This window comes from Marmota flaviventris, chromosome 17 (assembly GCF_047511675.1).
Source record: "Marmota flaviventris isolate mMarFla1 chromosome 17, mMarFla1.hap1, whole genome shotgun sequence".
NCBI lineage: Eukaryota > Metazoa > Chordata > Mammalia > Rodentia > Sciuridae > Marmota > Marmota flaviventris.
Window position 1 is genome coordinate 58,976,062 of NC_092514.1, and position 27,479 is coordinate 59,003,540.

General features: G+C 41.1%; 1 protein-coding gene across 1 annotated transcript; it reads left to right on the top strand.

Annotated features, from left to right (window-relative positions):
* Positions 1–596: 596 nt before the first annotated feature.
* Positions 597–27,335, top strand: Lsm12 (LSM12 homolog). Its single transcript, XM_027947158.2, has 5 exons — positions 597–792; positions 2,726–2,859; positions 23,070–23,179; positions 24,707–24,833; positions 25,663–27,335. Exons 1-5 carry the CDS (start codon positions 669–671, stop codon positions 25,753–25,755), a joined length of 588 nt encoding a protein of 195 aa, XP_027802959.1. The 5' UTR covers positions 597–668; the 3' UTR covers positions 25,756–27,335.
* Positions 27,336–27,479: the final 144 nt, after the last annotated feature.

Consider the following 27,479-nt stretch of genomic DNA (forward strand, 5'->3'; position numbering starts at 1 on the left):
AAACAGGCAGAACTTGTGCAACTTTTATAGTTTAAGAGTTTCTTCAAATGTAAAATGAGGATGTTGATTCCTAACTTTAAGCGTTGTTAGATGCTTAATAAGTAATACTTATATATCAATGAATAAAATAATCAGGTTTAGTAATTTGTTCAAGGTCACATAATTTGATAAATGGCAGATTTGAGATTGACTCCAGTTTAACTCTATAGCCAATGATCTGTTCATAACCTTTTTGTAATTAGTTAAAATCATCTTGAGCGAGTCTCCTTAAGTCCTCAGGGCCTTTGATTCCTCATATGTAAAAATGGGATAATATATATTATAGAGTCCATTCATTACATTCTTGTGTGCAAGGTGTGCAAGCAAATGGGCTGGAGCTCTTTCCTTTCTCTATTCCACTGAGGTAATTTGTTCTTAACTTCTAAAATGGTCCTTACATACACTTAAAGCATGCGGGAGAAGCTGCATAAATATGATTACTGTACTCGGATTTTCTTTTATTTTCTCTTCTTTGCTCTTCCACCTAGGCTCCCGCCCCACCCAGCACAAGACCACGCCCCGGCGTTCGACGTCATCACGTCTCGTACGTCGCGGCGCGGCGCTTACTGGGGGCCCGGCTTTCGCCCGCTGCTGCCGCCGCCGCCGCCGGCCGCGGCTGCTCTCCCAAGATGGCGGCTCCTCCGGGTGAGTACTTCAGCGTTGGGAGCCAGGTGTCGTGCCGGACGTGCCAGGAGCAGCGGCTGCAGGGCGAGGTGGTAGCCTTCGACTACCAGTCCAAAATGCTGGCTTTAAGTATCCTTCCCTGCGTGGAGCCCGAGGCCGGGCCAGCGTGTAGGTGCGGTGGGGGGGGGGGTGGGGGACGACGGTGGCGGCTAGGGCCCTCTCCGGGCCTAGGGGCGACCGGCTACCGCGGCGCCCGGGGCGCATGCGCACGGTCTTGAGCTCCCCTCCCCCTCCCGCTGGCCCTTTGGTCCGCTTGGGGTCCCTGTCTCCCATCCCTTGTGGGAGCTGGCCCCAACCGAGGGTCAGTGGGTGGAGGGGTGCTTGACACGCGGGCGGCTTTTCGGGGAAAACGCCATGAGAGGGGACACAGTGATTTGGAGAGAGGGTAGTGGTGGGAGGGGGCTGGTGGATTGGAGCCCGGATGGAATGGGGGGCGGGTAAAATCATACGGGGAGGGGGTGTGTAGGGTAAGGGACTGTTTGTAGGGCAAGGGTACGGAATTTGGGAGCTGGTGTCTGCTGATGGGATTTACTCCAAGAAAGGGCGGTGGGATGGTGACCAAATGGGCCTTGCCTGGTTGTGAGGAGAGTAACTGTAGGACAGAGTTTGTATCTGAACTGGAGGCTGGTTTTGCTGGTGCCTGTGTTTGCGTGGTGCCGTTATGGGGGGGGAGTGCTGATTTTTAGGTTTCTCAGTCATTTGGAATTTTGCTGTTTGGGGGATGTTTGCATTGGAAGCCTGGTCCAAAGGGGGCTTGCCACGTTTTTCAGGAGCTCATGTCTGGTGTTTGGGTTACAGGTGACAGTAAGGTCTCATTTTTTTCTTACTTAATCCAACACTTCCATGGAAGTGTTGGATTAAGTCTTGACTTTTCCATAGTAGTGCCCTCCTTTTTGAAAGTAGCAGTGTTAAACTGAATGGAAAAGCTTGCCTGCACCTTTGGGGTGGAAATGCTTTCTGAATTACCCTAGGAAACTCTGTCTTGGGAACAAAACACTTCCTGGTTGGAATAAATTTGCCAGGGCTTCCCCTTTTATTGGAGCTACAGGTGGGTTTCTTGGATTTTTTTTTTTTTTTTTAAGGAATAGTCCTTTATGGTGTATTTCAAAAGGAAGTTTCCTACTGAGTCTGCTGCCTTTGAGTGGCATACATTTTAATTCATTTAACTACTGGCTATAGATTTCTAGTTTAAGAAGGTGTCTTCTTAAACTAATTACAACAAGAATAGTTGCATTTTCTTTCTTTTTTTTTTTTTTTTTTTTAAATATTTATTTACTTTATTTTTCCGGCAGACACAACATCTTTGTTAGTATGTGGTGCTGAGGGTCGAACCCGGGCCGCACGCATGCCAGGCGAGCGCGCTACCGCTTGAGCTACATCCCCAGCCCCATTTTCTTTCTTTTTTAAACAAGAGGTCACACTTGGACCAAGATCTTTTACTTCATTGGTTTAGTTGGAAGGATCTTAGGAGGAGGATTTACTCTACTTTTAATTGGTATACAGCAGGCTCTTAGTAAATGGTTAAATGAATGGATGGATGAATGAATTAACTAGTTGGGTCACTTTGGGTGAGTTTCCTTTCCAGTGTTGTAGTTTTCTTCTCTGCAAAATGGGAAATCTCAAACCCGAGAAAATAAAGAGAGCATCATATTGTATTATACCAAGAATAAAAAGTACTGGCTCTTCTTTGTGGTTCATAGGTTCTAGGCAAATAGTACTAGGCTCTAAAACTGCTTTATGCCTCTCCATAAAACTCATAGAAAGTGACAGTCCCTTTGAGGCTTCCAGTTTTGGGTTGTGTATGGATTTAATTCTTTGAAATATTTTGGTTGTGGGTTTGGGCAAGAGGAAGGTTAACAAATTCCTGAGAGCGCTATGAATCTTGTGAGACCCTTTTGCTTGTGGCATGCCTATTACACAAGCCTTGTGTGAATTGTTTTCTATGTTCCTTTGGGTTGTGCCTCTGCTTGCCCTGTTTTCCTTAACTTTATTTTCTCACCAGAATGTCCCTCTTCCAGTGGAAAGCCTAATCACGCAGATATCTTGCTCATAAACTTACAGTATGTTTCAGAAGTGGAAATAATTAATGACCGAACAGAAACCCCTCCTCCCCTAGCTTCACTCAATGTTAGTAAGGTAAGGACTGAAGGGTTGGTCTGGCTCTCCAAAATGGTGGGAAAGATGAGTCTCATTGACTCTTTTATATACTGTTTTTCATTGACACGATTGCTTGTTATCTTTTTAAAAAAATGTTTACTTTTTTTCTTTATTCTTGAATATCTGCAGACCTTAAGAAATATGTTGAGCTGGGGGTGTGACTCAGTGATAGGATGCTTGCTTAGCATGTGAGAGACCTTGGTGTTTGATCCCTAGCAAGCACAACAACAACAACAACAACAAAACCCAGAAAGAAACAATACCCTGCTTTTACTCCTTTGTAAAAGAGGGCTTATTTTAAAAACTGGAGTTGCATGAACTTGTGGTGGTAGGTTTGGATGAGGGATAATGCCTGACAACCTTCTGAAATTGTGTAATATGGATATGTGCACACATGAATGTATTTCTTGCGTAAAGAACTGGACAGCATTTTTCAGATTCAGAAGTTTGAAAGCCACTGCCTTAAGAGTTTCATTTTTGTATTTATGTTTGAATTTTGAGGTCTAACATTTCTTCAGATGTTTAGGAGATATATTAATCTTCCATGTGCAGATTGATTTCTGGGAACTCAAGTCACTGTTTTGACTCTTCAATTCATTTAGCCAAAGTTCATGTTGATTAATAATAAAATGCCCCAATCCCTATCCATAGCCTGTACTGCCTCCTATAGTTGGAACACACTTTCTTCTAGAATGATTGAAGCCTTGTCCATTTTAGTAGCTATTAGACCTCAGTTAAATGGTACCTCTTCCAAGAAGTCTTCTTTGATTATCAGCCTAATGTAATTTGCCCCCATCATTCTCTTTCATCATCTCTGTCCCTCATAGTTATCATTTGTAATTAACCTGGGGCTTTTCTTTTCTTTTTTTGATGGTGGTACTTGTACTAGAGATTAAACCCAAGGGTACTTTACCACTGAGCTATGTTGTCCAATCCTTTTTTATTTTGAAATGGAGTCTCTCTAAGTTGCTTAGGGCCTTGCTGAGCCTGACCTCAAACTTTCCATCCTCCTGCCTCAGCCTCCCAGGTTGTTGGGATTATAGGTATGCATCACTGTGCCCAGCTTTGGGGCATTTTTATTTGTTTCGTACCAGGAATTGAACAGAGACACCCTACTCCTGCCTCAGCCTCTTTGAGCAGGAGGGATTACAGGTGTGTGCTACCATGCCCAGCTTGAGGGCAGTTTTAGAGTAAAAGCGGGATGCTTCTATTTTATACTGGAACAACAGTTACAGATTGGTGTGTCCTGGGAAAATTGGGATTTAAGGTTATCTTATGTATAAACTTTTTGTAATTATATACCATATACTTGTCTAATGTTTGTCTTACCAAACTATCCTGCAAGGATGGGAACCGTGCCTGTTTTTGCTGCTGAAAATATAGAGCCTTGTACTGAGTAGTTGTTTAATACTTTTGGGTGAGTAAGTTATGATTTTAGTAGCAGCTGCCTTTTTTTAATCTTGAATTATTAGTAAGGTGAAAGGTTTTTTTTTTTTTTTGCCTCTTGAGGACTCTTGTAATAATATATATTCACTTGTCTCTCTTGGCAGGAAATAGGTAGATGGAACAATATTGAGTAACTGAGGCTAGTGAGTTTTTAATTTTCTCAAATATGGAGCGCATTGTCAGATTCAGAGAAATGCTACACTTTTTTTAGTGATAGCCAAGGACAGATTTGGAAGGGTCTTGAATTTTATGTTGAAGACTGTTGCATTCAGGATGTCCCATTCTTTGAAACCTTTAGATTTTTAAAACACTGGCTTGTCACATGCCTCCTACAAGAGTAGAGTTCTTTGGATGGGCTTTTTTTTTTTTTTCTCCTGATACCAAGAATTGAACCTAAGGGTGCTTAACCACTGAGCAGCATCCCCAGCCCTTTTTTAAGATACTTTTTTAGAAACAGGGTCTCCATTGTCATTTGTAATCCCAGCGGCTTGGAAGGCTGAGGCAGAAGGAGTTCAGAGCTGGCCTCAGCAGCTTAGCGAAACTCTTTCTAAAAACACAAAATTAAAAGGGCTGGGGATGTGGCTCCGTGGTTAAGTATCCCTGGGTTCAGTCTGTAGTATCAAAAGGAATTGGAGTGTGTGGCACTGTTAAATGGGAGCAATTAAGAAGCAATTCTCATCATATATTTGTCCTCAAAGAGCAATAGCTCTTGGTTATTTATTTTGTGGATTGTGTTTGCTTTTTTTTTTTTAATATTTATTTTTTAGTTGTAGTTGGACACCATACCTTTATTCTATTTATTATTTTTATGTGGTGCTGAGGATTGAACCCAGGGCCTCGCATGTGCTAGGCAAGTAGTCTACCGCTGAGCCACAACCCCAGCCCCTTATGTTTGCTTTTAGTGTTTTTGCTTTATATTGATTAGTTTTAGTTGTTGACCAGTGTTATTATAAACTAATTGTTTATCCACTTTTTCAGGAAAGCAGCAAGATGTTAATAGCTTGGGGACTACCAGAAATCTTTTCTTACAGTACGGCTTGCTTGCCAAGTCTTGAAAAAGGTTTGCTGGAAAAAGGAGTCAGAAACTAAACACTAAAATTAGGTTGGAGGGTTATCTTTGGATTTCATTTATTCCTTCTTGCATTTGCAGAGATGTTTATGAGTAAGCTATGTCTTCTTTCCCTTGAAACCAACCTTTCAGGATGCTTTGTAATTCCTTCTTGGAGATTCACTTACAGAGTATCTGCTGGGCTGTTACTGAAAACAGCTGAACTGGGCAGCTATTTACGTATTGGTTAAATGACATTTTTCCACCTCCCTGTTTTGTTTGTTTGATTTTGATGATGGTGTTGGGGATTGAACCCAGGGACTTGTGAATGCTAGGCAAGCACTCTACCAACTAAGCTATATCCCCAGCCCCTAAATGACATTTTTAAGAGCATGGACTTGGGATTTTCTTAGTTTGGAGGATTGTTTAAGCATGTGGAAGAGAAGTAAAGTGTTCTGAGATGCCTGGAAGAAAACTGTTGTAGTGTAGTACTTCAGGCGCTTGCAGTCTGAAGGAGCACAATTCCTATACTCATAGTGTCCAGTGGAAGATGCCAGCATGTGTTAGTTATCTTGATGATATAGTGAGTGTTCTAATTAATCTGTTGATATAAACTGGATATTTGTTTACTGGATATCTATTCCAGCAGGAAATGAAAAGAAGGACTTAAAGTCTTTAATGTCTATCCCAATAATGAGATGTAAGAGAAAGCTTGGGAGAGGACTGGTCTTGAATATCTCTGTTTTTTGGCAGTGCTGGGGATTGAACTCAGGTCCTTGAGCATGCTAGGCAAGTCCTTTATTGCTGATCTACATTCCCAGCTTCTTGAATATCATCTTATCTTCTGCTTAGTAACATTGTACCCTGTTAAATTGTTCTGACTTTCCTAACTCTAAGGCAGAAGCATTCAAATAAAAGTACAAGATTATATAGTCATAAGTTGAGGTCAGTTTTTTTTACCATTTTGGCTCATTGTGAAGTCCAGGTTATATTCACCATTGTGGCTCATTCTTCTTTTTGATGGAGGAAGATTTTAATCATTGCTTGGTGAGGAAGCCACAGGAGCCTCCTGGTAGAGTGAAAAATATTTTTTTTTTTTTTTTGAAACAGGGTTTTGAACCCAGCTGTGCTATTTCCCGAGCACCCTCCACATTTTTTTTTTTTTAGAAACAGGATCTTGCTAAGGCTGTCTTTGAACTTGCATTCCTCTTGCCTCCTGAGTCACTGGGATTTCAGGTGTGCTCTGCTGTGTCTGGTGAAATAAAATTAACATTTTTTTTTTGTACTGGGCATTGAACTCAGGGGCACGTGACCCCGAGCCACATCCCCAGCCCTGTTTTTTTGAATTTTATTTAGATACAGGGTCTCACTGAGTTGTTTAAAACCCTGCTTTTGCTGAGGCAGGGTTTGAACTTTTTTTCCTCTCTCAGCTTCCCGAGCCGTTGGGATTACAGGCATGCCACTGTGCCTGGCACAAGTTTCTTTGAATTGACTCTGCATCTTAAACTCTGGGGATAAAGATTACCCATGGGTTAGTAGTGTTCTCAGGAGATTTGGGACATGCAACATTAATCAGGTATTCTTATGTGTAGCATTTATCACACATTTTTAAAAATTAGGCTGGGGCTAGATAGCTCTAGTGATAGAGTGCATGCTCAAGGGCTTGGGTTTGATTCCCCATTACTAAAAAGGAAACCACCACATTTGCTGAAAATGTATTTTGTTTTAAGTTCTTCTGGGGATCATGTCTCCCTTACCTTTTCTTAGTGCTCTACAGTTTACAAAGAGCTTTGACACAGTTCATTTCATTCTTGCAATCATCCTATGTGTTTCTTTTTCTTCCTGTGGTAGAACTCAGGGTGTTCTACTACTGAGATGTATCTTTAGCCTTGTTATTTTGAGAAAGGGTCTTGCTCCCTTGCCCAGGATGAACTTGAATTGGGGATCCTTCTGCCTCAGACTCCCAAATAGCTAGGATTACAGGCATGAGCCACTGTGCATGGCCTTATGCGATCTTTACAGTACCCTTTTTTCTTTTTCAGTTTAACAGATGAGAAAACAGGCTTATCAGTTTTAATTGATTCCTTCAAGGTTAAATAGCTAGTAGCCTGGGAATTATTATTTATTTATACTATGTTCCTCTGAACTAGCAGTAGGTAGTTTAATCCTAATATCAGTTCTTACAGAAGAGTAAGCAAAGAGAGAATGAATCATGAATTTAAGATCATGTGTCTAGTGAGTGATAGAGCTAGGATTTGAACTTGGATCTTAAATTTTTACTGCAAATTCTTGTGATTTTCCTTCCCTTTCTTCCCCTTTTTTAAATTGGTGTATTATAGTTTACATAATAATGGAATTTGTTGTTAAATATTTATTTGTGCACATAGTATAATAATATGATTTGGTTGTATAATTCCCAGTATTTTTCCTTTCCCTCCCTCCCATCTTTTTTGTTTTTGGTACCAGGGATTGAACTCAGGGCACTCAACCACTGAGTCGCATCCCCAGCTCTATTTTGTATTTTATTTAGAGACAGGATCTCACTTAGCGCCTGGCCTTTGCTGAGGCTGGCTTTGAACTCTCGATCCTCCTGTCTTGGCCTCCCGAACTACTGGGATTACAGATGTGTTCCGCTGCGCCTGGCTTCCCTTCCATCTTTTCTCCTTCTTACCTCTTCATGCTTATTCCATGTAGCTCATAGAGCAGTTTGGCAAAATGAAGTGAGTACCCAAACTAAGTAATGTTTCTAAGTAAAGAGAAATGTTTTTGTTATGTGATCATGGTCAGAGTGGTACATTGTGAAGAAGGTGAACCTAAAAATGAACCAAGTCACTTCTCTACCCTTTTTCTTCCCCACAGTTCCAGGGTCTTGCATATGCTAGGCAAGTGTTCTAACCACTGAGCTGTATCCCCACCCTTTTTATTTTTTATTTTAAAACAGAATCTCACTAACTTGCTCAGGCTGGCCTCTGCCTTGTGATCTTCTTGCCTCTACCTCTTGAGTTACTAGGATTACAGGCATGTGCTACTGTGTCTAAAGATATTTTTAAGAGACCTCTTACTGGTAACCAGAATTAACATGAATTTCTAGAGCAGTGGTATCAGGTGGCATAATTAATTGAACACTTGCCTGAATACTGGAGGTCAGAGCGAGTTGTCACAAAGCTTAGGAAACTGTGCTTTCAGCCTCTGAGACTCTTAGGAAGGAACTTACTGACTGAGCCAAGGCCAGTGTGTATGTTTTATTTATTTAGAAGCATTTATTCAGTGCATTGAATGAGATATGTCTTTTTTTGTTACTTTCCTGTGTTAGAGAATACTTTTCCTACAAGAGATGTTTTGGGTAGGGGGCATAGGGTAAAGAGACAAAGCACAGAAACTTGAAATCCACAGGTAATACAGTTTAGGTATTCACCTCCCTTACCTAACCACCGATTGGTTTGTCAGCCTCTGTGTGTGGTGTGTTGGTGTGTGTGTGTGTGTGTGAGAGAGAGAGAGAGAGAGAGAGAGTCTCGATATTGAACCTAGGGGCTTATGCAGCATACTGGGCGAGCACTTTACCCTGTCAGCCTTTTGTTTTTCTGTTTTTTGTTGTTTTTTTTACTGGAAATTGAACCCAGGGCACTTTACTACTGACTTGCCACCCTGGCTGGTTTTTTTTCTTTTTTCTTTTTTTTTTTTTTTACATTATGCTGGGAATCAAGGGCCTCACCTATGATAGGCAAGTTCTTGATCACTGAGCTACTTCCTCACACTCTCCCTAGTCCTTTTTTATTTTGAGACAGAGTCTTGCTAAGTTACTGAGGCTGGCCTTAAACTTGCAATTCTCCTGCCTCAGCCTCCTGAGTTGCTGAGATTATAGGCATAAGTACCACTAGGCCTGGCCTGTCAGCTTTTTTCTGACCTATTTTCCATTAATAACAAGCAGTAAGTGACCAAATGGAACCAGAAAGAAGAGATTCATAGAGCTTATCATCAATCCCTGGTAATGAGGAATGAGTTGGCTGCTACTGAATAAAAGTGGAATCTGGAGATAAGTCTCGTGGTGGAGGGGTCTGGTAAGGCTGAGAATATGGAAAAGTCACACAAAGTTCCTTTTTTTAGAGCCTTTTGATTTTTATCACTTAAAGAAGCTTTATTTTTCTATTTATCTTTATGATTCTTTGTGCACCTACAAAACTTTAAAACAACCTGGGCGAAGTGGTGCAGCTTGTGATCCCAGCAATCTGGGAGGCTGAGGCAGGAGGATCAGGAGTTCAAAGCCAGCCTTAGCAACTTCGCAAAGCCCTAAGTAACTCAGTGAGACCATATCTGTAAATAAAAAACACAAGAGGGTCTAGGGTTATAGGTCAGTGGTAAAGTGCTTGCCTAGCATGTGTGAAGTACTGGGTTCGATTCTCAACACCACATATAAATAAATAAAATAAAGATTCACTGATAATTTAAAAAAAAATGTTAAAAAATATCAGAAAGGGCTTGAGGGCTGTAGCTGTAGCTCAGTGGCAGAGTGTTTGCCTAGCAAGTGTGAGGCTGGGTTTCATCCTTAGCACCACATAAAAATCAATAACAAGAGAAAAACAAAACCCTGGGTGTGAGGGTGCACTCCTGTAATCCCAGTTGCTCTGGAGGCTGAGGCAGAAGGATTGAGGGTTCAAAATCAGCCTCAGCAATTTAACAAGGCCCTGAGCAACTTAGCAAGTCCTTGTCTCTAACTAAAATATAAAACAGGGCTGGGGATGTGGCTCAGCTGTTAAGTGCCCCTGGGTTCAATCCCTGGTACCAAAAAAACAAAACAGAAAGTTAAGTGGTTTTCTGCTGGGCACACACACCATGTGTAGATTTTTCTGTATTTTCCTAACTTCCTTGGTATAAAGGTAAATAATTCTATTACCGGGGGTTCAGGAAAGCCTAGTTTTGTTAGAGGCTATATTGTAGGAAAGCCTGCAATGGCATGTGAAATGCTGGACCATTCTGAGTGCCTCTAGACATTGTCCCCAGAAAAGAAAAATAATATAATCAAGTTTACAATAAAGTTTGCTTTTTTTTTTTTTTTTGGTGGTATTGGGGATTGAACCCAGGGCTTGTCCATGGTAGGCAAGTGCTCTGCTACTTATCTATACTCCTAGCCCTTTTTATTTTTGTTTTTGAGACATAGTCATTCTAAGCTATCCAAGCTAGCCTTAAACTTGAGATCCCCCTGGCTCAGCCTTCTGAGTACCTAGGATTATAGGCATGTGCTACTGTGCTTTGCCTAAACTTTACATTTATGTGTATGTATATTTGTATATATTTTGATACTGGGGATTGAATCCAGGGGTACTCTATCACTGAGCTACGTTCCCTAGTCCATTTACTTATTTATTTATTTTTGAGACAGGGTCTCACAAAATTGCTGAGTCTATCCTCCAATTTGATCCTCCTGCCTGTCTCACCCTCCCAAGTTGCTACAATTGGAGGCATGTGCCATGGTGCCCATCCCCAAAGTTTACTTTTAAAAGAAACTGACAGTAGTGCTTAACTTTACGTATGATGTTATACTGAGGGAATAATTGACTTTGTTTTTGTTTTTCGTTTTTGGTACCAAGGATGGAATCCCGGGTGCTTAACAACTGAGCTAAATCTCCAACCCTTTTATTTTTTGAAGATGGGGGTCTTACTAAGTTTCTTAGGGCATCACTAAGTTGCTGAGGCTGGCTTTGGACTTGTGATCTTCCTGTCTCAGTCTCTGGCTGGGATTATAGGTATGTACCACCATGCCCAGCCATTTTTGTTTTGAGTTCTACTAGTTTTACAATTAAAATTCAGCATAATTTTAGGACTTACTGGTGATTTGAGGGTTGAATCCTGCATATGAGTAAATTTCTGAGGTAGTTTGATAGCCCTTGTATTATGGCCTGTATTCTTGGAATTAGCCTCTTAACAGGGTCCTTGGCCATATTTTGACCCTAATGTGTTGAGGTATGGAGTTACTACTCAGTGAAGACAGACTGTGTTTAGGTATGTATGTATATATTTTTTCTTTGGTGCTAGGGATTGAAGCCAGGGTCTGGCACATGCTAGGCAAGTTCTCTACCGTGAGCCACACTCCTAGCCCTAGGTATGTATGTTTTGGTAGGAGGTATAAAGCATATAAATGCGGGGAGGGAAGTAACCACTGTGTGTGGCAAGAAATAATTTCTTTTCCTTTGGATGCTGGGTATTAAATCCCAGACCTCATACATGCTAGTAAATGTTGTACCAGTAAGGTATACAGCTAGCTGAGAAAAAAATTTTTTGTTTGAATTACTTTTGCTCCTAGAGACTGTAACCTTTGGTGAGCATATGTTTCCAAGACTATAGTTTCAGGTGCAAGCCCATCAGTAAGATTTGCTCCTAGCTCTTGGTAGATAGTGATTTCCTCATACAGGTATGAAGATGTAGGTGAAAGGTGGAGAGAAAGAATGCATCACTGCTTTGTGTTGGGGCATGTAAAAATAGTGAATGGGGTCAGATGAAGTCTGAGAGGTAGAATGAATGGCTACCATTTTATATTTTTTGGGGGGATTGAATCCAGGGGTGCTTTATCATTGAGCTACATCCATAACCCTTTTTTATCTTTTATTTTGATATAGAGTATTGCTAAGTTGCTGAGGCGGGCCTTGAACTCACAATCCCCTGCCTCAGCCTCCCAAATAGCTGGGATTACAGACTTGTGCCACCTTGCCTAATGATTAACTCCCATTTTAAAAATTACTGGCTTTGGTGGGGGTGCTGGAGATTAAAACTAGGACTACTTTACCACTGAGGTACATTCTCAGCTCTCAGCACCCCCCCCCCTTTTTTTTTCTCTTGAGACAGTGACTCATGAAGTTGCCAGGGCTGATTTCGAACCTGCCATCTTCCTTTCTCAGCTTCCAAAGGAGTTGGGGTTATAGGTGTGTGCAGCTAAGCCCAGTGTATCACTGATTTTTTTTTTTTGAAAGTCAGGTTCAGTGGCATTCAGACTTTGAGGTCAGCTTGACAGCTGTGGTGGAGGATGCAGTGCTTTAAATCAAAGCTCATGACTCAAGTCACGCTACAGTGCATGTCAGCCACCTGACTCAGTGTGACCCTCATTAGGCCTTCTTGGCATCATAGGGGATGAGAGGAAACCACTGTTCACCTGAAAATTTAGATTATTGAGTCCAGGAGGCTGGCACAGTTATACCATAGACAACCTCTGTACTCCACCTCTTTGATGAAGAGAGAGTTCAAAAATAAGGACTTTCTTATTGGGCAGTAGTGGTATCTCCTTCAGGGTAATAGAGGGATGTTCTGATTGGTTCAGTTTTCTGGCAGAAGATAGGTTTTGGGGGAAGAAATCCAAATAAGTGGTCCAGTTGAATTCTAGCACTGAAAATTTTAAATATATTTGTATATATTTTTTAGTTGTAGATGGACACAGTAACTATTTTTGTCTCACTGAGGATCGAACCCAGGGCCTCATACATGCTAGGCAAGTGCTCTACCACTGAACCACAGCCTCAGCCCCCATAGCCCTGAAATTTTAAGGTTAGCTTATGTAAATACCAGAAACTGCTCTAGAGATTGAATCAAAGTATCTGACTGGAAAATTTAAGGATTCATTAGCAGCCCAGTTGTGAAAAGAATGCAGTTCTTCAAACTCCCCACATTCTATACTTTGTCATAGTGTGTAGATTCCTCTATGGACCTGTAATAGTCATCAAGTTTTCTTCTTTCATCTGCTTTTCCTCTTGCACTCTCTTCCAGGTGCTAAGAAAGTCAGAATGATTATGATACTGCCCTCATATTTGTTGAGAGTTGTGAAGGGCAGTAGCTTTTTTATGTTTTTGGTGTGGTCGGGGATTGCTTCTGGGGATACATTTCAGGGCCTTGTACGTGATAAGCACATTCTTTACCACTGAACTGTGACCCATCCTCCAGGATGGTTAACTTAGTGATAACAATATGGTAAAGTCTGTGGTAGTAGGAGTATGAGCAAGGTGCTGTGACAGCATAGAAGAGGCACTGTGGCACATGCCTATAATCCCAGTGACTCTGGGGGCTGAGACAGTAGGATTGAAATTTTAAGGTCAGTCTCAGCAACTTTGCCAAATGCTGTCACAAAATAAAAAGGGCTGGTCATATAGTTAGTGGTACAGAAAAGAAAATCCCAGGTACTGCAAAAGAAAAGTGAGAAGCAGTCTTTTTCTATAGATAGTGCTCGGCGTGGTGGCACATGCCTGTAATCCCAGTGGCTCAGGAAGCTGTGGCAGGAGGATTGCAAGTCCAAAGCCAGCCTCAGCAATTTAACAAGGTCCTAAGCAATTCAACAAGACCGTGTCTCTAAGTAAAATCCAAAAAAAAGTAAATCATGTAGGCTTTGTAAGATTCTCTGGTCTGGTCTTCCTCAAAACTATTCAAATTTGCCTTTGTAGACAGTATATAAACAAATGAGCATGATTGTGTGCCAACTAGTAAAACTTACTAAAACAGGTGGTTGTCTGAGTGAATTTGGTTCATAGATTGTAGTGTGCCAACCCTTGGCATAGAGTAGTGAGTTTTTGGGGAAGGCTTCTGAGATATAAGCATGGAGAATAAACGACATGCTCACTTTGTCCATCTCTGCAGTTTAGAAGCTGCTTTTTCAGTGAACTAAATTGTTAGTTTCAGAATGAAGGGATTTTTCTTTAGTATTGGGGATTTAACCCAGGGACGCTTTACCGCTGAGCTACATACTAAGCCCTTTTTTATTTTAAGACAGGGTCTCCCTGAGTTGCTGATATTTGAACTTGTGATCCTTCTGCCTCAACTTCCCTGGTTGCTGGGATTACAGGCATATGCCACCACGCCTGCTGGGAAGGGACTCATTTTTTTTTTTTTTTGGTTGTCAGTGGACTTATTTATTTATCTATCTATTTATTTATTTATGTATTTATGTGGTGCCAAGAATCCAACCCAGTGCCTCACACATGCTAGGCAAATGCTGTACCACTGAGCTACAACCCAAGCTCTGTGAAGGGACTCTTTTTTTGAGTTGTCAACGAACCTTATTTTATTCATTTATTCACACGTAGTGCTGAGAATCAAACCCAGTGCTTCACACATGTAAGGCAAGTGCTCTATTACTGAGCCGCAACCCCAACTTGGGAAGGGACTCTTAATGGTCAGTTTTTATTTGCTTTCTTTTAGAGTACATGTAGCACTTTATTTGCCAAGTATAATTCATGCATTTAACGTGTATCTCATTTTTAAAAAAATTTGTTCAATTTTCACATATTTAATTAAGCCCCTGCTATGTACTGGGCTCTGTTTTGGGTTTCTTAGAGGACACATTAGTGAACAAAACAAAGGTCCTTGTCCTTGGGGAGCTTATATTCTAGCAAGGTTTGGTCTTTAGGTACAATTTCCAAAGCCAGGGCCACAAAATTGGGCCAACAAAACAGTTGCCCAGTTGGGGTTTTAAACATCAGTCCAGTGGCCTGACAGTATAGCTTGCATGCGCAAGGTCCTGGATTCAACCACCAGTACTGCAGTCAGTCAATTAGTAAGACCAATGCAGGGCTAGGTGTGCTGGCACACACTTGTACACCTTTACACCAATACTCCTGTACTTCTCAGGAGGCTGAGGCACAGGATTGCAAGTTCAAGGCCAGCATGGGGAACTTAAGGGACACCCTGTCTAAAATTTTAAAGGGCTGGAGATGTAGCTCCATGGTAAAGCACTTGGTTCAATCCTTGTGCAAGGCCCTAGGTTCAATCTTTAGTACCACAAAAATAAAGGGAAAAGAGACCCTCACACCACATGACCATTGTCACGGCCAGAAAGCCACTATGATCAGGAAGTGAATGGTGTATTACATTTTAAATATGTGTGTACATTGTGGAATGGCTAAATCAATCTAATTTCGTTACCTTGCATACTTATGTTTTTGGTGGTTTCCGTATTGACACTTGGGGCTCTACATGTATATCTTTATTAAACTCCAACAATAACCCTTCAGGATGGATTTTGTTGTACATACCATGTGTCAGGAGACATTATATATCTTGCCTCTGTTTCATGCACCTAGTAACTAGTAGGGGTTTGAGGTGGAATTTCTCTTTTGAGGGGAAGAGGTTGGCTTTTCCGTTCTACTTTATATTTTTTGCTCTCATTGGAACCTAGAAACAGCAGCACATGGCTCTGTCACTGAATAAAGTGAACTCTAGCTGGGTGCAGTGGCACACGCCTGTAGTTCCATCAATTGGGGAGGCTGAGGTGGGAGGATTACAAATTTGAGACCAGCTTAGGCAATATAGTGAAGCCTATCTCAAAAAAGTAGAAAAGAAGAATTAACCTTTTTTTTTTCCTCCTATAAGTGGAGCCTCTCAATTTGGATTATAGTTAAAGACATTTTCCAAGTAAATATTTCAATTGTGTTTTGGAAAATACTTTCTAGGATTTATAACTTCTTGTTACAGGATTTATAACTTCTTGTTCTAGGATTTATAACTTCTTAGTGTTACTATGTGAGATGATGATGTGTAATTTAACCACTACAGTAGCCACTTTACCATCTGTAGGTGTCTTGTAACATGTTGATTCCTTAAACATACATAATGTATAAGATAAAAGGGGGAAAGCAATCTAAGTTTATTGGGTAAAGGAGGGTTGGATTATATGGATTTTTCTGAAATGACCCACAAGCCCCATTCTCTATGCTAATAGTGTTATAATAAGAGCTAATATTCGCACAGTGCATCATAGCTCACCTACTGCTTTTTAAAATTCCCTCATGGAGCATTAGATGGCTAATTTGAGCCCACATTCTCAGAGATAAATTGTTGAGGTCAAATTTCAGCTTGTATCCCAGCCAGTTTTCTTTCTGGCAGAGCCACATGCAAGTTTGACAGCAGTTTGATTAAAGAATGTTAGGTCTAGGAAATTATTCTAATGTCTTGTGACATAATTACAACTGCTTTTTGTTTGTATACTGAACTCAGGAGCGCTTAACCACTGAACTACATCCCAACCCTTTTTACTTTTTAATTTTTATTTTGAGACAGGGTCTCAAAATAAATTAAGGTCACTAAGTTGCCTAGGGCCTCCCTAAGTTGCTGAAACTGGCTTTGAACTCAGAATCATTCTTTCTCAGCCTCCTGATTTGCTGAAATTTTGGGAGTGTGCCACCATCCCTAGCTTTATTTTACTTTTTTGAATTTTGAGATAGAGTCTCATCAAGTTGCTGAGGGTCTTGCTAAATTACTAGGGCTGGCCTCAAACTTGTGATACTTCTGTCTCAGCCTCCTGAGTCTCTGGGATTACAGGCATGCACCACCAGGCCTAGCTTATGACATAATTACACATAATTTAATTTAAAAAATTGATTTTTCTGACATCTAGTTTGTGTTTTAAACTAAGTTGTCTATAATGTGTATTGACTTTAACTTGAATTTGGTTCTATATCATAGTAGCAATATGGAAATGTTTATGAGTGTTCTGTACAAATCTGGAGATTGATGTGAAAATGTGGGCCCCTGGTTTTTCAGTGTTTTAATTTTTTCATCATACTAAGTAAGCACTTAATATATCTGCATTTATGTGCAGGAAACTTGCTTTGATTTACATTTCTCTAGTCAGAAAATGATGGATTTGGAGAGTATACTTAACCATATTGGCCTGAAATGTTTTGTCACACAGGATGTTTTCTTTGACACGTCCCTGTGAATTACCTTTAACAAGAGAAATAAGGGGTGTTCTTTAGGTTTAGGGTGAGACTGGGGCCCTATTTGGAAAAGAAAGGCCCTTCCCTGAAAGACAGGCAAGCCTGTTCTGTACCAGGAACTTTGTCTGGTGGAAACACCAGAGTGTATTAAGAGGTATGTATGGGACTGGGGATGTAGCTCAGCATTAGAGCCTGGCATGTGTGAGACCCTGGCTTTAATCCATGGCATTGCACAAACAACAACAAAAAGGATGGCAATTGAGTAGGCTCACAGTGTTGTTGTTGTTTTTTTCCCCCCTTTTTCTTTTTTGGTACCTGGAATTGAACCCTGGGGCACTTAACCACTGAGCTATATCCCCAGCCCCTTTTTTGTATTTTATTAGAGACAAGAGTCTCACTGAGTTGCTTAAGTCCTTGCTAAATTGCTAAGGCTGGCTTTGAACTCTTGATCCTCCTGCCTCACCCTCCTGAAGTGCCAATTGCAGGTGTGCGCCACTGCGCCTGGCTTTTTTTTTTTTCTTTGAGACAGGATCACTATGTGCTCAGGCTGACCTCAAACTCCTTGGCTAAACTGATTCTTTTGCCTTAGTCTCCCAAGAAATTGGGAATACAGGCATGTGCCACTGTGTCTGGCTATGTATCCCCCCTCTTTTTTTTTAAGTTGTAGTTGGACACAATACCTTTGGTTTTGTTTGTTTATTTTTATGTGGTGCTGAGGATCGAACCCAGTGCCTCACACTTGCTAAGCAAGTAAGTGCTCTACCACCTAGCTGCAACCCCAGCCTCTATATAATCCCCTTTTAAAAATACTTTTTTCTGCATTCAAATTTGTAACTGTTTTGAATAATAAATTAGTCTTATAGGTGAAACTTAAGTATAGTGTAGTGGTTGGGAATGAAGCTCGGTGGTTGTGCCTTGCCTAGCATGTGTAAGACCCTGGGTTCAATCTCCAGCAAGCACTGCACAAAGAATTAAAAACAAACCAAAAACCCCTGAAATTAGACTGCCTGTGTTCTTCAAATCTGAACTCTTCCACTTGTGCATGGTAAATTTGTGAACCTTTCTTAATAGTTGTGCCTTGGTTCCTCCGTTTACAGATTTTGGTCCCTGTTTCATAGAGAAAAAAAAAAGATTGAAACCAGAGGGGTTTTACCACTGAGCTATATCCCCCAGCCCTTTTTGTTTTTTATTTTGAGACAGGGTCCTACTAAACTGCTGAGGCTGGCCTTGAACTTGCTACTTCAAATCCTCTGCTTCAGCCTCTTGCCTTGCTTGGATTACAGGCATGTGCCACCACGCCTGGCTTAGGATTGTTTAAAGAGTGTTTTCTTTTTCTTCCAGAGCTGGGGATTAAACCCAGGAATTCCATATGTTAGACAAGTGCTCTACCACTGAGCTTTACCCCCAACCTTGATTCAATGTTTTGATTTATCATTATGAATTCTAGAACACCAGTTTAAGTGGTATACTGTATTTTTTGAGTTTACAGTTGTCAAAGGTTGTAAGAAACAGGATACTTTTCTTTTTTTTTTTTTTTTTAAAGATGGAATCTTATCACATTACCAAAATGATCCTCCTGCCTCACTCAGCTTCCCAAGTAGTTAGGACTACATTATAGATGCATGCCACAGTGCCTGGCTCAAAATAGTATTTTATTAGAAACTTTTATTTATTTATTTTTGTATTGGTGATTGGTTGACTTTACCATCAAGCTACACCTCCAGTCCTTATAATTTATTATTTTGAGCAGAACCTAAGTTGCTGAGGCTGGCCTTGAATTTGCGATCCTCCCACCTTAGCCTTCCTGAGTTGCTTGGATTATAGGTATACACCACTGTGACTGGCTATTAGAAAATTTTAAGCAGAAACTTTCAGCTAGAGAACAAGGAGACCTGGGCATATTGATACTTAGAAGAAATATTTTTCAGAGTCTGTTGGTAGCTAAGAATGAGGGCTTTTTCAAGTGCCTGCCTCATATCCGAAGGGGCCAGGAGCAATGTTTCTTAGGATGATAGTTCTTAACCACTCTGGTTTGCCACCCTCTGACCCTCACCTCCCCTGGCTTGAGGACAGCAACCAGTATTTCAGGGTAGCAGCTGCAGTGTCTTTTAACCCCTCTCTGAGGGCAGCTGGTTGGAAGACCCAAACACACAGAGAAGACAAGCTGAGAGTGGCTCATTAGAGTCAGTAGGTCACGCGGAGCAGGTTTGTCTTTGGACTCTGCTTCCCTTGTTATATCAGCTGTCTCAGCCTGTTAAATGCTTGCAGTAGGAATCCCTCTGGATTCCCCACAGCACCTGTGCTTTCCTGGTCTGGAAATAGCTGGTAACTAAATAACAAGATGATGTGCATATTGCCTGGATTTTGTAGTCATTGTGGCTCCTTCCTTTCTCCCTCAATGCACAAAGAGATATTTGTGTGCCCTTGGTGTTCATAAAGTCATTCGCTTAAGGGTTATACAGCAACAGGCAGAACTAGAAGCCTTGTAATATTGATTTGCTTTGGTATCAAGTTCATGCACTTTTCTCCTTTGCCCACATCAAGGTGCTATATATAAAATGGCCCCTGGAGGAAGCACTGGTTAGTAGACAAGGAATGACTTTGTTTTCACTGGGAATCATACAAAATGAAAGGAAAGGCAGGTAAGTGCAGGTTGTCATGTGCAGTCATTTCAGTTAAGCCACGTGCACAATAGTTAACACATACTTGTAGGTTTATGCTTCTTGGTTTGCCTGAACCCAGTGTATCCTAAAACTTGGTGCCTTTTATTCTTTGAGATAACTATCTGGTTAGTGTTTCTTTTTTGTGTGGTTGCAAGGCCAGCAGTTGGCATGTTGTCTTTGAAAATGGTTGTAGAATGGGTGATAGTAATGAAATTTTTTAAAAAAAGTATAATCCTGATGACCCTCTCAAGCTTAAAAGGCACACCCTATACCTTTGCTACTGAGGGCAGTTTTTATTTTTTCTCTCTGGCATTCTGACATTAATCATAACTTGGAATACAGGTATATAGTCTTTTATAAAACACAAAGTGAAAAAATTAGATTTTACAACAATTGAGTGTAAAGTGATAATCATTTGCTCTACAAAAGAAGGTTTATCCACATTCTGAATGAGTTTTTCATGCCTAAAAAATAACAAGGTAATCTTCCTCCCTCTCTTGACCCTCAGTTTTGAAGAGAGGAAACATTTCTAGAACAGTCTCTTCATTCTTAATTGGTGGGGTACTCTGTGAGAGAAATTTACTCCATTTACCTAGCTTCCTCCTGGCGAAAGAAGATTTCTGTAGCTGAACGCCAGGTTCAAGCGTTTTTTTCAGATTGCCGTGCAAAGGCAACCTGTGAACTGATAGCTGAAGGTTTCAGGGTTAGCAGTGAGTCTAGGTCCCTAAAGCCTAATTGCAGGTCTAGATAGAATAGTTGAGGACATTGGGCTGCATATACAGCCAGGGTCTACAGCTCAGTGGTAGAGCTCTTGCCTAGCTTGTGCAAGGTCCTGGGTTCAATCCCATCACTACAAAAAAAGAAAACACACACAAATATACACAGTCAGCTTGTACTCATTTCTGCTGAATTCCAGGTGCTCCCTTACATTATTTAACATTTGAGATCTGTTTGCATAGAGTTCAAAATGGAGAATCACATAGTCCGTTTTCCTTTGCTTTCAACAAGATTATGCAATTGGTATTTGGGAGAAGAGGTTTTGACAAGGGGTGTATTTTGAAACCACTGTTCTATAACTAACGTGTCATTTTACTCTGGCTATCTAAATAATCATTCTGGCTGAGATTTATATCCATTTTATTCTGCCTCTGGCAAAAATTCAAAAGTGACTCCTTTTCCAGCACCTCACTCCCAGCTTAATTTTAAACATTCTGCATAGATGCCTGGTTTCCTGAACAACTCTTCTCTTACTGAATGGGGTGATGTTATGTTTTTGAGCTACTCTGTAGGTGACAAGGACATTTTACTAGCCACCACAAGCTTTATAGAAGCAACTTTGTTTGACCCAACATTGGGAGATAATTTTGGTTTTCCAGTTAAAAAACATTTAAGGTTTGAGACTTCACAGTAAAATCCTGCTGGCTCTTGAAATGAAGCCCTGTCTGACCACTAGCTGCTTTCCAAGAGTTGCACTGCCCTCCAAGTTTTCCCTTTTTCCTTGGAGACTATTTAGGTTTTCTAAGGCATTGTTTAGAAAACAAGACTCAGTGAATCCCTTTCTTGTTACCAGGGTTTTTGGTATCTGAGTAAGTGTTGCTTAGAATACACCATCAGGACTGGGGATATAGCTCAGTGTTAGAACACTTTCCTGGTGTGCATGAGCCCCTAGGTTCAGTTCCCAGCACCATGCAAAAACAACAACAAACACCATCAACAGTTCTTTTTTCATAGAAACTGAATGCTTTCAAGCCATGGGGCTTTCTTCTTATATTTGAAACTGCCACCACTCGGAGTGCTGTCAGCCCAGTGCATTTATTTCTCTAAGCATTAGCATGATGGGGCCAGAATTGTGGCCAAGGCAGAAAGATTATTCATATGCTGCTGATGTATCTGTTCATGTCTTAGAGACCATGTTAGTTCTGGAGTCAAATCATCACAGAGTTTTGCCTTGCTTTCCTCTCTTCCCTGGGGAGGCTGAGATGACAGCATGTATGTGCTAGACTTTCTGCCCTCATATCTCCTCCTCCCCCTCAGACAATTTTTGAAACTCAAGCAGCAGTGAATCTACCCAGTTCCCAATAACCCAGTTGAAGGCTTCCTTTTCTTAATAACAAAGCCAAGCCTTAATAAAACGTGTTTCATTTTACCAACAAAGAATTAAGACACTTGGTTTGCTTTTTTCCCTCTATAGAAATGTTTGGTTGAGGTTTGAAGGGTCTCTTTTAATAAAAAGCAGAATAAAAATGTTTAAGGATTCTAAGCACCTAGGTACTATTGGAACATGTTGATGGTATACTCTGTCTTTGTGTTTAAGGAGCTGATGTTTGGGGAAAGATTGTTTTTGCATGTGTTTAGTATGCTACAGTGTCATTATATTCAGCTATTTAAGTTCATGGGGCTGGAAAATCTTCATATGTTTGCCTTTCAGATACATTGTCTGCCTTTCATTTGTTTTAACCACCTTGTCTAGCACATTTGTTTTATCTTACACAGATGTGTATTCTGAAGTCTGTAGCAGCCAGTTGTGTGGGTTGATAATGATAGATTGATAGGTTACCCATTCATGTTGGGAGAAATTTTCTAGATTTTAATAGAGTACCAGATTTTAGTAGAACTTTCTTTGATCAATTTATAATTGTTCCACCAGAGGGCAGTGAAGGAACTGAGATAGAACCCAGATCATTCCTTTTCCCCAAGAGCTGGCAGAGATGCTGTCAGCTCAAATGAAAGTAGGCAGTATCTGTTGTTAGATTTATTTGAGTCTTGACTTCTCATTTGAGTGCAGATAAGGGTGCTGGACAAGGCAGGGCTTCAGGAGCCTTGAATTCTGGTCTTCGAAGGTGTCCTACACATTAATTTCTAAGCCTGAGGCTCTAGTACAGTAGTGGATAAACATTCTTTGTTTTCTCCTTTTGATAGAAATGTATGCATTACCTTTTATCTTCAGCCATCACCGTCATACTCTATAATGTTACCCTGTTTTATTTCTTTCCTAGCCCTCATCTCTGAGATTGTCTTATTCTTTTATTTATTTGTTTATAGTCCACCTCTTCAACCCCCTCCACTTTCAGGCTCTATCTAATCTAGCATAGTGCATGTCTGGCACATGGGAGGCACTCATGAAAAATAAGAAGGAAGGAAGGGGGTGTTTTCCAGGAATAGCATTTAACTGTTCAGTAGCATTTAACCCACATTTATATTGTGAGTTATTTGTTTCACTTTGAATCCCTGATAAAACTGAATCTATCCAGACTGGTCTTTTCTGACCTCTTCTCAGCTCAGGTCCTGATTTGGGAAGAATAAAGGTGAATGCTTTTCTGAGTTTCTTTCTCTCCCCCATCCTAGCTTGCCAGCAAAGCACGGACAGAGAAGGAGGAGAAGCTGAGCCAGGCCTATGCAATCAGCGCTGGTGTCTCCCTAGAGGGCCAGCAGCTCTTCCAGACCATTCACAAGACGTGAGTTGGGGGAGCATAGGGGTCCCTTGTCCTGGGTGTGATGTTGTCTGGCTGTATTGTCTAGTGGCAGACTTTTGGGTGGTTGACTTTTAAAAGTGTACCAGGGAAGCTGGGAAGTACATTGGCAGCACTCCAGAATCCAGAGATGCAATGCTGTTGCTGCTTTCTAAACAGAGAAGTAGTGTCATCATGGACAAATCATCTTCTCTGGGCTTGAATTTCTTGTCTATAAAACTTGCTTTTAGATTAAATTATCCATAAAGGTACTTCCAAACCTAGTAGCTCATAAGTTAGAATTAGTGATTTCTTTTTCATTTATTTTTGTTGTTGTACATTTCTCTAAAAGGTGATGCAGTCTGATTATGGGAAAGTTACATCTGTATTAATTTTTCCTGTTGTACATAGGGACAAACGGGGAGTTAGGGAGAGCAAAAGGCTATCTTACCACTCCTTAAAGACATTTTGTCACAGCATAAGTCATTTGACTCTAACTGCTGAAAACTAGAACATTTGAGATCCCCCCCACCCCTGCCTTCTGTTACCCTATTTAACCTTGGATCTGGTGCACAGATGGCAGCTGGCACCAGAGCTGTGTGAGGCTGTGGTATATCTGAGCATTTACAGGTATGTGAAGGAACTCTTAGTAGCATCAGCTGCCCTGGGGTTCCCCCAAGTGTGAACTAGAATGGGTTTTCCCAGTCTGGCAAGTGCCCAGCAGCTCCCATGGTGGATAGTAGTGACAGATCTGTAAGATGGGGAGTTTTAGTTGTTTTTTTTGTTTTGTTTTGTTTCTGTTTTTGTTTTCATAACAGGAATTGAACCCAGGGGCACTTTACCACTGAACTGCATCCCTAGCCTTTTTTATTTCTTATTTTGAGACAGGATCTCACTAAGTTATCTAGGGCCTCACTAAATTGCTGAGGCTGGCCTTGAACTTGCAGTCCTCCTGCCTCAGCCTCCTACGTTGCTGGGATTACAGACATTAGTTACTGCACCCAGCTGAGTTTGTTTTTTCTAGAGGTGGTATTTCTCTCTAGGCCAAGGGTGAGCAGACTATACCAGTGGACCAAGTCTTTTCATTGGTATATATATCTCATGTGGCTGCTTTTGTACCACAGTGGCAGAGTTCCATAGTGACAGAACCCAGCTGGCTTGCAGAGCTTAAAGTACATATTATCTGACCCTGGATAGAAAATGTTTACTGTTATCTAAATTGAATCTAGTGGCCTGAGTATAGTTGTTTATTTGTAACTGAATTTGATTTGGATAAATTTTTTATGGTTCTCTAAGTCCCTGATCCTTTAGACTAACAATTCTGGATTCTCCTCAGGATAAATGTACATCAGTTTCATTGCTTTCCTAGCCAGTGATGCCCAGAGACTGTATCCTGGCTCCTCTCTGTGGGATGCCGTCATCTAGCCATTGGCTGAGCTGGGAAATTGGACTCAGCTTTCTGGAGTTAGTTCTTCTTCAGGCAGGAGGTGTGGCATGCCCCTAAGAGGTAACCTTTCACATGTTCTCTTCTAGCATTAAAGACTGTAAATGGCAAGAAAAAAACATCGTAGTCATGGAAGAAGTTGTTATTACACCCCCATATCAAGTGGAAAACTGTAAAGGCAAAGAGGGGAGTGCACTGAGCCATGTACGCAAAATAGTAAGTAAAGGAGCCGTAAGACTAGTGAAAGGTGGTTCCTTGGCCTTAACATTCCAGCATCAGAGCAGGGCATGGTGCTTTTACATCCATAATGCTTCCTCTAGCAGCCCTATCTGACATCTCTGTACGGGGGGGGGGGGGGGCTCTGCATTGGTGACTTAGACACTCCTTTGGGATTGGAACCTCTGGGCATTATGGAATACAATAAGTGGTCAGCCCCATTTCCTTTTCCACACAGCTCTATAGAGTTAGCCAGGGCATTCTGTGTTATTGGGCAGTTTCTCTCATCTCTGATTAGTTTCTGCTTAGCTACAGGTGCCCTTTTTGGAAGGGCTAGTGGTGTAAATCAATTACCGTTGGCATCTCTGACTTTACATATGTCACCTAACTTTCTTGATTGGGGTATAGCATTTGTAAAATTTAAAAATACTCTTTAAAAAATTTTTTTTTTGCTCTTGAGGAACACTGAGATGTGTTGTAGATGTAAAAGGTATGACTAATTCCCCTCACCCAGCTTTCATTCAGCATTTGTGTAAAGAAGAAAGAAGGAAATTGAGTCATAACGATCTCCCTTCGTTTTATTATATTTTGTTAATCAGTTCAAGAATTTCTGACAAGTTTTAGCTAAATTGCCAAAAATGTAGCTGAAATAAAAGGCTCCTGCCTACCTTGGGCTTCACAAGGCTGGTAGACAGCAAGGGCAAAAGTGCTGCATGCGTAGTTCATGGGCCAAACAGCTGGGCTGGGGCTGTTGAAGCCTGGACTGGGTCATTTGGGAGACTTTGCTTGCCCATCCCCTTTTCTGATTTGGCTGCTTGGTCTTTTTCAGGTTGAAAAACATTTTAGAGATGTGGAAAGCCAAAAGATACTGCAGCGTTCACAAGCCCAACAACCACAGAAGGAGGCTGCTCTGTCATCCTGAGTCCACACACATGGAGGACTCTTCCAGCATCCAGCCAAGGAGGCAGTGGTGGTGGCTTCAGCGGAGGCAGGCCGGGGGAGGGAAGGGATCCTATATTTCCTGCTGGCTCTTGTTAACAAAGGGTCAGCATTTCCAAATCTTAGACTTGAACAAACAAAACACCCAACAAAAAAGAACAAGAGAATAATTTAAAAGTTGAATCATTACTTGACTAACAGACTTTGGTCCACCATGTCCTTTTCACAGCCCCCTTCTGGAACAGTCACCTTGTTAATTTTATTTTTGAAAATTCCTTTCCTGTTCTGCCCTTTGACTTCTCTGACTTTCCTTTCCTAGTCTGTTCCTGCCGTTCTGTTTTTATAAGGCTACACTTGCCTTCTGAATGATCGAAAGAAACTTTTACACTTTTTCTTCCAAAATAAAAGTAACAAGCTGACTGTGATTCTTAAGTTGAGACCTGAGCAGCAGACAGTGGTCTCACTTTAAATTTTTCTTTTTTTTTTTCTTTAACTTTTTTTTTTTCTTTTTTGCACAGGGCATGGCTTGAATTAGTTTTATTTTTCTTAACTTTAAATATATATATGAAAATATATATTAAAATGTTCTCTAAATATTTTCTGCTTCTTGCAGGTCTCTTTTTACTAGATCATGGCCGTTCTTCCCACCTCATCCCTCTGGAAAAAAAAAATATGTTGCCCTTTCCACCACCCATAATAGCCAAGACAACTAACTTGACTTAGTTACAGCAAGAATCTTCTGCAACACTTTGTAGAGCCAGTGTATGCAGATGGGTTTTGGCTTTAAGGGTTCCTGATAGCTTTTCAGTCTTTACGTATGTACCAGTCTCACATTTGGCCCCAGCCTCGGGACTCTCCCTCTGCCTTTGTTGTACTTCATGGTACTAGAAGATCCTCCTCACCATTCTCCACATGGGAGAGTCAGTTGCCCTTCTTCCTGTGCCTCTGCAAGCAGAGAACTGCTTGTATGGCACATCTCAGCTCTTCCTCCTTGAGGGGTGATTTTCTTTTCTAAGAAACCTGGAGTCTGTCTGCCCTGACCTCTCTTTAAATCTATATTCAGAACCTCTAGCCCAGGAAAAAGCTTGGGTGACCTCTAATTTCTCTTCTCTTGCATCCTCCTGCTCTTCTGCCCTGCCTCCACCCCCTGCAATTTTACAAGCTATTGATAGTTTGTATGTGCTCAGCCAATGGGCAGAAAACCTGGAAAGAATTTCTGGACTTTAGCCCACCAGTTTGTCTGGTTTGACTAACCTGCTGAGAGCTGAAAGTGGCACTCGTCCCTGGGCCTTCAGGGTGGTCTCAAGGGGTGAGTGCTACCACCTGAATATCAGGCACTGAGTGGGATGTGGGTGATGCTCATGTGACTGGCTAGAGCTTTGGGGGTGGGGTGGGGGTTAACTACTATTTTTTTGGCCATGATCTCTTTCCCCTTCCTTTTTTTTTTTAATTAAATAAATGGATCAAAATTAAATAATTCAAGCCCTGCCTTCAAAATGAAAAAAAACTTTTTTTTAGTATTGTTTAGCAAAAACAATAAAACCCAAATTTTTTTAACCATCACTCATGTCTCAGGTTTGTGCGTACTTTAGAGGCCTCAGAGGAAGGGGTGTCTGTTTGGCGTAACCTTTCCCTCTGGATTCCCTGCTTTTTACTCTTTATCTTTCTGCATCTGAGAACTTACCCAGAAATACAGTGTAAAGTGTG

Excerpts from the sequence above, each read along its gene's own strand:
- Lsm12 (XM_027947158.2), top strand. The coding sequence starts at position 669 with ATGGCGGCTCCTCCGGGTGAGTACTTCAGCGTTGGGAGCCAGGTGTCG. Across the intron at positions 793-2,725 it reads GTCCAAAATGCTGGCTTTAA|AATGTCCCTCTTCCAGTGGA; the intron begins GTATCCTTCCCT and ends TTTTCTCACCAG. Across the intron at positions 2,860-23,069 it reads CTTCACTCAATGTTAGTAAG|CTTGCCAGCAAAGCACGGAC; the intron begins GTAAGGACTGAA and ends CCCCCATCCTAG.